Source organism: Lactuca serriola, chromosome 1 (genome assembly GCF_051521515.1).
Source record: "Lactuca serriola cultivar US96UC23 chromosome 1, Lser_US96UC23_V15, whole genome shotgun sequence".
NCBI classification, from domain to species: Eukaryota; Viridiplantae; Streptophyta; class Magnoliopsida; order Asterales; family Asteraceae; genus Lactuca; species Lactuca serriola.
This window is the reverse complement of record NC_136408.1, coordinates 85882877-85892740: the sequence shown is the minus strand read 5'-3', so window position 1 is coordinate 85892740 and position 9864 is coordinate 85882877. Positions and strand designations below refer to the sequence as shown.

General features: G+C 33.9%; 1 protein-coding gene across 1 annotated transcript; it reads right to left on the bottom strand.

Annotated features, from left to right (window-relative positions):
• Window positions 1-9108: 9108 nt before the first annotated feature.
• LOC145058229 (uncharacterized) lies at window positions 9109-9579 on the bottom strand. Its single transcript, XM_079006149.1, has one exon. The coding sequence runs from the start codon at window positions 9577-9579 to the stop codon at window positions 9109-9111; it is 471 nt and encodes a 156-aa protein (XP_078862275.1).
• Window positions 9580-9864: the final 285 nt, after the last annotated feature.

The window sequence follows — 9864 nt, the reverse complement described above, 5'->3', positions numbered from 1 at the left end:
AATTTTTCTTCATTTTAAAAATAAGAGTTATCAGCCAAAAAAAAATTCTCAAAAGTATGATAAAATATTCATTTGTTCGAAACATGTCACATCATGTTCAAAAGAGTAATAATAAATAAGAGTCATCATGCAAAATCATACCAACGGAAGTCTCCGAAAACAAATCTAATGGATGCAGTCTAGTTAGACCGTGATCTTCTCATTACCACTAGAACTGTAAGAACCCAAAATTTAGAAATATTTGACTTTTAGTCAAATATTGACCAAAATGGCAAAATGGTCATTAATGAGGAATTAGCGAGAATATGAAGTTGCACCTTCATGAAAATGGCCAAGATGAGTTTAATTCACTTATAAGATGTTAGATTAGTAATTTCAAGAGAAAGAATGCATGAGAAAATGCATTTTGGCCAAAAGGGTAAAATAGGTGTTTTTATGCATTTAGGGCCAACTTTGTGACTTAACAGATTAAGAACCATATTAAATCAGTGAGAAATGACTTAACCGAATTGTAGAGTATACTCCCACCTTTGTTTATATAAAGATCATAGAAAACATATTAGAAATGAAGAAGTTATGAAAGTTTGAATATTGAAGAAAAAGTGTCCCCAAAGTTGGAATGGAATTAGCAATGCATTTTGCTGATTCCCAGTTACCGCGACACGATATATAGCTCACGGCGGCCCGATGTGTGGAGAAAGGGATGAAAATGTTGTTATTCTTCATAAGAGAGAAAGGTAACGTACTTTTCCCCGAAGAATCGGTGTATGGGCACCACGCCGTAGTGGCCAAAGTAGGATGTTGTTGAGAAAGAGCACCACAACATGGCAAGTAGAATGACACAGTGTGGCAAGGAAGTGGTTGTTGTTGACCACGGGTCAAATGGTCACCACAGTGCGGTAAAGAGACCACCACGTTGCGGTGTTGCAACAAATGTAAAAATTTTTGAATCTCCATTCTTGTCATTTAACATCCCAAACCCTAAGGAGCCGAGCTACGAAAATTCCGAGATAGGAAGAAGATCAAGTGGCGATTAAGGGTGTTTGTGGCTATGGTTGAAGGTGGAAAAAAGTTCATGAGGTAATCATGTTTTCCATAATCAAGCTAATTATGGCTTAATGGTGTTTTGATGAATTGGTTAAATTACTTGGTTAGATTAGCATGATGCTATTGATAGTGTCTAGAAGATTAACCAAGCTTAGAAAGCGATTCCCTTGGTGGAATCAATCTAATAAGATTTAGGGTTTGAAACTCTATCCTAGTGATTATGCTAATTGATGCATTAGAAGTTAGATTACGATTAATTAGGTATTAAGGGGGTGCTTAATTCATTAGTTGGAATAGATTAAGAGATATAGAAAGAAAAACTTAGAGTTTTGATCCATTAAGTGGTCATTTTGACCATAAGTCATTAAGATCTTAATAGGATAAGACAAGTATTAAGATGCTTGTATATGTGTATGATTAGGACTAGGATCAAAGAAGATGGATCCATAATGCCTAAATTAAAGAATGGAGCCAAGGTGATTTATATCTCTCACACTCTCTCTCTTTAGATTATGTTATATATTATTTATATACATGTATGTATGTTGGTATGTAAGAGTAATGTATCCGAGCATGACATAGAGAAAGAGAATATATGATTATATAAATTATAATCGTAAGAAAGAATATGTATTTTTGGTTATACATATAATACCATGTATCTGAGTATGTATGTAAAACCAAAGTATGTAGAGATGACTAAGAAAGAAAAAGGTATTATGAGTAATACCTACAAGAGTAGTTAAATAATGATTGGGATTATATGTAATATGGTCCTATGTATGAATATATGATAAGAAGGGTATTCGTTAATACCTAAGAGGTTGTAGAAAGAGACAGAAGATGATTGTATGAAATATAATCACAAGAGTGTGTAAGTATGTCTAGACACTATTGGTATTGTGTAGAATACCTATGTGTTAATAAACATAGATAAAGATTAAGTACTTAATGAGTGAAGTACTAAATGGGAAGTATAAGATCTCTTATTGATATAAAAATATAGATTATCCATGGGACAAATATTATGTGACAAGTCACATAATCAAGATAGAGATGTTAGATAGATAATTCCTTCAGGAATGAGATAGAGGTTCCTTCGTGGACAAGAGTATGATTCCTTCGGGAATAAGGGTATGATTCCTTCGAGAATGAGATTATTTTCCTACGGGAAAAATAGATGATGATCCCTTTGGGGATATAGATAGATGATTCCTGCAGGAATAAGAATGTGTATGGTTAGAATAAAGGTTCCATGAGTGGAACAAGGTAAGAGAGTTCTTTTGAGAACTTAGATGTAATCCACGAGGGATTAAGAGTAAGGAATATGTGAGGGATTCAATAGAATAGGTAAGGTTAAGGATCCATGAGTGATCATAAAAGAGAGGAACAAGTTTGAACGAGTGTACCTGGTAATGTTAGTGGGACGTGGTTTCCCTTAGAAGGTAGATGAGATTAAATCATGGGATGTGACTGTAGAGTCTAGATGAGAATAAAATGTTGATGCATTAGAGTAAAGAATATATGAAGAGCAAGCAAAGTATGATGCAGTCATGCTAATAGTCAAATATATGAGAAGAACAGAGTAAGAGATAGAGAAGAACATGCCTAGAATATAGAGAATAGACAAAACGGGGAAGTAATAGAGTATAGAAGAGAAAGATAAGAGAATAGATAGAGGTAAAGGTAAAGATAGAGCATGAGAAGAGTCTGAGAAGAGCCTAAGAAATAGTAAGATATGTAAAGAGAAGAGTATCAAAATATAGTAGATGGTAGATAAAGAGATAAGTACGATGAGAAATAGTAGAAAGAAAGATGGGAGAAGGAAGATATAAAAGATAGATGAAATGAGAAAGAATAATAGTGTATGCTATTAGAGAAACCGATTATATTGTAAAGTAATAGAAAGAATAGAAAAGAAAGAAAGAGTAGATGAAACATAATAATAGATTAGAATATAACTCACCGGACCTATGGTCTCATGTAGTAGATATGTTTTATGTTTGCAGGTTCAGGATGCATCTGGTGTACAAGAAGAAGATAGGAGCACAATGACCTAGAATAGGTTGCCATTTGGCCTGCCTTTCCTTATTGTTGTACTTATGTAATAAATTTTATTGTAAACTCGTGATTTGTTGGATAAATGTGTCTAAGATCATAGCTAAATTGGTATATTTTTGTAATTAAAAGCAAAGTCCTTTTTGGGTTGCCCTCATAACTATAAATAGATTAGAATAGCATTTGGAGAAAAAGGAAATGATTTATTAATTTACTATGATTAATAAATTAATTAGAAATTGATTAAATTAATTATAAATTGATTAAATTAATTTAGAATTGATCAGAATTAATTTGGAATTAATTTTGGGTCAACTGGAATTAATTGGAAGTACAAGAGCTGATATGTAATTGTTTAATAGTTTAGCAAAGGAAGGATTATAGATCCTTCTTTGATTAGACGGTTTTGGAGGCTGCTTGTGGAGCTTCTGGAAGCCTTCAAGTATTGATAAGGATAATCAACTGATTTTGATTAAATTAATATTATTTTGAATTCAAATTAGGGTTTATCCTGGTTACCTTGCAAGTATAAATAAACCCTTTAGGGTATGATTTTCGGCCATCTCTTCTCTTGGAATACCCTAGCCGAAAATCTACTCCTTTCTCTCTCTCTCTCTCTCTCCCCCCCCCCTCTATTTCTCTATCTCTCTCTTTCTCTAAAAGTTGTATTCTAGATTCTAGGGTTTGGATGTGAGCCATTAGAGGTAGCCATATTTTTGGTGTTGGCTTTTTGAAGATCAGGAAGGGATTCAATGATACTGTTTACTAGTACAATATCAAAGGTATGTAATCTTAACTAGTAATTTCGATTATACCTAAGGCTTATTATAGTTTGATAAGTATGTTGCTATTAGTTGTTAAAAGACATATCCAAATAGGTTGCATGTACCCTTAAGTGTTAAGTGATTTTTTCGTATTTACATTGTTTTTGTAACCTATAAATCCCATCATTATTAACCCTGGGATTTAAAGTGTTTTAGTTTTAGTAAAATTGTGCAATTGTAAGAAAACTCTAATATTTCCTTTAGAAGTTTGTGTAGAAAATCTAGATTGTTACAAGAACAACCTAAAAAACATTTTAATTCAACGGGTAAGCACAAATCTTAGTGAGTTCTTAAAGATATCATATATTCTACCATACTCATGTGTATGTTATACTCCAACCATAGTCTTACACCCACATCTGATTGGTATGTCCAACTATAGTCTTGACTGCTATAGTCCAACCATATTCTTATCTGTTATAGTCCAACTATAGTATTTCATATAACTATTATATTCTAACGATAATCTTTCATACAATTACTATAGTCCAACTATAGTCTTTCATACAACTGTTATAGTCTAACTATAGTCTTTCATACAACTTTTATAGTCCAACTATAGTCTTTCATACAAACATACATCATGTACAAGAAGACATACAATGTCACACATAATATAGTGAGAAAAGTCACCTGATGCTAGCAACTACAGTCTGACAAGTCTCAAAGGAATAACAGTTAGCATGAACCACCTAAAACCATACATAGGTCCAACCCCAATCACTAACTCATATCCAAAAATATTTAACCAAATATCCAACTTGCCAAAAGTCAACGGTCAATAGTCAATGTGTGTGACCCAACTTCTGATCGTGTCGCGATCACTAAACAACAAAATAGTCGTGGCCCAACTCAAATCTCGCAACACGACCCTTCCTTGGTCGCACCGTGCTCTTTGAGGCAGAACCTTCTTTCTGTTGATCACTTAATCCCATAAGACCAAGACTCATACTATTAGATATGAATCAAAAAAATGTCTTAATGGATAAAGTTTCCAACGTTATCCAGATCTTTGCCTCAATCAAGCAAAATACTAAACCCTAACTCAAAAGGTGTCTAAAACGGCCAAAACCTTGCACATGGCTCAAAGAGAGTCCAAACATGGATTCATATGACCCTAAAAATGTCAAAAAAAACCATCCATAGATAAGTATAATGTTCTAGAGTTCTCCAAACTCCAAAACATCAAGAAAAAGGACACCAAAAAGCAAAAAATACATCCAACAAATGGATCTATACATAAAACAACATATAGTAGGAAACTTTAAGACTTAAAAAGCTAGTAATATGTCTAGAATGTGGAATCTTCTGCTAGAATGAGCTTCACAATGCACCAAAGGCTCCGTTCTTCATCTAGAATCACCCAAAATCTCAAGAACAAAAAAGACGGAGTGATGAGAAGCTATGATTTCTCTTCTGAGGGTGGAGGCTAGTGGAGAAAGCAACCCTCGATGTCAGTTCCTTTAGATATGGTCCAAATATTGAAACCAGGTTTTTTTTTTCTTTTTTTTGCAAATAGCAGTGTCGCCCCGTGACTATCACTTCAGTCACGTCGTGCTTAAGGGTTTAGCCTCGTGTTGTGACCAAAGCTTGGACATGTCACGAAGTTGCTTCCCTTAAAAACCTTCGTTTCTAGATTACTTGAAATTAAACATATGTTAATAAAATATACCTGAAAAGTAGGCGTTACAAATCAACTACAAGAAAAAAATTTCAAATGAAACATTCATATTCATTTGATTTTGAAAAATTTAACTCAAAAATATAACTTATAAATTTTAACCATGTAATGAAACATCATGTACATATATGATGCATCGATGGATCTCATCTTTCGTTTATGATCACCATCAAGTTTGACATTTTTTAAATAATTTAGAAATCATTTCTTACAACCTAAATACAAATTGGGTTTATTACCATTTTTATAATCATAATTCATATACATAGATTTAAGTTTGTGTTCATTCTATAAGAACGTCCTTACAACAGTTTTTTGTGTACAATATCATCCTAGTTCCAATCTTTTCTATTTAAGTATTGTGCTTTCAATTTTTATCTTGTTATGATATTATACTTTTAAAATCTATCAAATCATGGTAAAAATTTATCTATTATTTGGGTGACATTGTCATCACTTGGTAGAATTTTTAAGATTAAAATAATGTATTTCTCAGTTATGAACATGATCTCACATTGTGAATAGTCAACAAATTGTTGTTTTCCTTTGGACCAATTAATATTTAAATAGCTAAACTTATTAATAAAACGACATTGTTTTATGTATTTTGGTTCAGATTTTTTTTCGGACCAAACTAAATATAAAAACCTGGTGTTCCAAAAACCAAAGTTTTTTCATAAAAATTTGGTTTTTCCGTTACAGTCTTTTCTTTTTCGGTTATGGTTTTTGTGCACGCCTCAATGTTATAATATAATATGAAGAAACAAAAATAGGATGTGATAATGAACAGATCAATGAACCTCCTTCATACTTAATCATTTGGTAGTTCACGTTGATATATGATAGAACAAAACATGTATTATAGTATCCTACTTTCAATTCCTTCAAATTTAAATAAAATCTTTAAATATTATTTTATCATTTTATTGCTTTGAAGGAACACCAGAGATTGTTCAAAATTGGTAATACATCGCTTTGAACATATTCATATTGTTTTTTTTAACGGATGATTAGTGATTACAAGTCAATATCACCAACTTGTTTAAATTCGCAAATGTCCGTAATAGAACCCGAAACTAGAACTACGTCTTATTATACTTTAATAATAATCAAGAGTTTCATAATGAAGGTTTTAGAATATGAAATTTGAAAAGAGTATTTTCAATTTTAACAAATAACACAATCAACACAATCAAATTTCTATGTTTGGAAAAATGATATTATATATAATAATTTTTATTGAGCATAAGATAAAACCATGAAAAGTAATAGAAGATTTTTATCAACCCAAATGGGACTTTACATAAGGCTATGTGGAGTGGTCACTACAAACTCACCGGAAAAGTGGTGTCACATCTACGCCACGTCACCTTCACCACCAACCCACTCCACTATGGAAATGGTCACCACTAACAACATTTACCTTTTTTTTTTTTTAACATTTTGTTAAATAAATAACATAATTTTTAAAATAGGTAAGTTTCTTTATTTTTTGTAACACTATATGAAATAAAAAAAACATAATTTATAAGATAAATAATTTTTTTGCAAATACAAAAAAAAAAAAAAACACTTTTCATTAATTAAAAACATAGAAATTTAAAAACTAAAATTACTAAAACACACATAAAACCTAACAAATCAACTACTACACTACTTAATTTTTTAAAAAAAAAAAGTAAAACATAAAAACCGTAGACCAGTACTACTCGTCGTCATCATCATCATCCTCATCCGCCTCGTCGTCACCGTCTGCATTCTCATCGTAATCATCGCCCTCATCCTCTTCGTCTTCATCATCATTTCCCCCTTGGTGTTGTCTCCCCCATATGTGCTCGGTCAAATCGTGTCGTAGATTGTGATGTGTTTCACGATTTTGTATTTCCAAAACCCTAGAGAAGTATGTCGGGCTGCCAACTTGTATTACTGCAGGTGGGTTAAGTGCATCGTTGTCGGTATATGAACAAATAGCTCTGCCCTCTTCTTCTATTATCATGTTATGTAAAATCACACAAGCAGTCAACACTGTCGTTAGTTTTGCCCTATCCCATGTTCGTGCTGGATGCTTGATTATGTGTCACCTTTGTTTTAGGACTCCAAACGCTCTTTCAACGTCCTTCCGTGCAGATTCCTGTGCTAACTTGAACAATTTTCGTTTCTCATCGGCTGGAAACGAAAAAGATTTAACAAATGTAGCATACTCTGGATATATCCCATCACCTAGGTAATATTCATACTTGTATTCATTTCCATTCACAACGTATGACATATTTGGTGCTTTACCCTGCAAAATATCGTTAAATATCAGAGACGCGTGAAGCACATTCAGGTCATTGTTTGACCCCGCCATACCAAAGAATGCATGCCAAAACCATAGGTCGTTTGAAACAGCCGTCTCCAGTATAACAGTCGGGACCCCATGATCTCCTCGTGTGAATTGACCACGCCATGCATTGGGACAATTTGACCACTCCCAATGTGTACAATCAATACTACCAAGCATCCTTGGAAAACCATGTTTAGCTTCATGTGTGGCATACAACTGTTCAACATCACTTTTAGTCGGATGTCGCAGGTATATGTCACGGTAAAGCTCTATAACATACTCACAGAAAAGATATGTACAATCTCGACCCGTCCTCTCAGACATTTTCAGATACTCATCTGATGCGTCTGCGGTTATACCATACCCCAATTGTCTAAGAGCGGCCGTATATTTTTGTATTGTGGTAAAACCACGTTTACCTCTAGCATCTCAACGTAATTGGAAAAACTCATAATTACGTTCCAAATCTGAAGCTATACGTAAAAATAATTTTCTACTAATACGAAAACGGTATTCGAATTCCGAAAGGTCATAAAGACTATCAGGGGCAAAATAATCACGTACCAAAAGTTCATGTACCACCTCTCGATCCCGATTGATATATTTTCTATGTTTCTTCTCGCGATGTGAAGTTTCGCCTCTCTAACGAATCACGTCTTATGCCACAGACAATAGTGTGTGCAAAACCAAATTGTCATCAGAATCACTATCCATTTTTTGGTTGAATTTGTATGTTTGATTTGAGAGAATTTGTATGAATGTTTTAAAAAAAAAATTATGTATAAGTGGATGTATATATAGATAGAGAAAGTAAATTAAAGGAAAAAAGTTTTTTTTTATTTAATAACCCAACGGTCAAAAAATTAAATAGTCAATCAACGTCCGCGTCTTCGTCCGTCCTGGGAGCCACGCCACGACCAACCCACTGAACCCAGGGGCGGTGTTCACGCGTGGAGAGACCCTCCACGTAAGCATTTCACGCGTGGAGATCTCTCTCCGATGGCCTAAAAACTAGACATGAATTTATAAGTACACAAAGTCAAAACCCTACAAAAATTCAATAGTATGCATAAAATTCAAAAGTAGAAGTATCCTTTTGACCAATCTTTTCAATCAAATCGAAACTTTCAACTCAGATCCACTTCACGTAAAACAGAAAATTACATTTCCAATTAAATCGACTGAGAGTGGGATTCTGATTCATGTGTGTAAGCTTCACTATCACAATCGGGCACATCCTTGAACAAAGCAGCAGGGAATTTCTTCCGCAAACCACCCGTAACATTAAACACGAGCATATCAGAACCCGATTCCATATCCATACCCGAAACACTCATCCACGACAAAGATTCTTTTTCTTCAATACCAGAGACGACAGAGACCGATCCATTACTCAATCTGCCTACGATGTTCATGTTGTAGAAGACGATCTGAACGCCGAATGTAACGAAGCAGGGACGCGTGAGCTGAACGGAAAAGGTGCCGTCGGTGGGGATGATATAGTACGATTGGACGGTGTTGGGGAGGATCCCCTTTGGTAGGCCGTATATCGGGAGGATATCGTGGAATTTCAAGGCGATGGTGGTGGCGCCGAGGTAGATTGAGATCAGAGTGATGAGTAGTGATCGGTTGATGGACGCCATTGATGAATTGTTGGAGTTTAGTTTACAGTGCTTAGAGTCAACTCGAAGGATAATGATGATTAGAACGAGTTTTGGAGTTGCTCTTTTAATTCTAGACGTCACATTTGTATAATCAGAAACCAAAACGTGATAAAATATAAAGGAATTGTATAATCAATTTGTATAGTAAAAAAGCAAAACGTGATAACGGTATATAGGAATTGTATAATTAACGTGTGATTTCATAATAAAAAAATTAAAACGTGAAAAGAGTAAGGAATTGTATAATCAAAGTGTGATTTATAA

Bases quoted from the DNA above. Each gene is read 5' to 3' on its own strand.
- LOC145058229 (XM_079006149.1), bottom strand. From the start codon at position 9,579: ATGGCGTCCATCAACCGATCACTACTCATCACTCTGATCTCAATCTAC.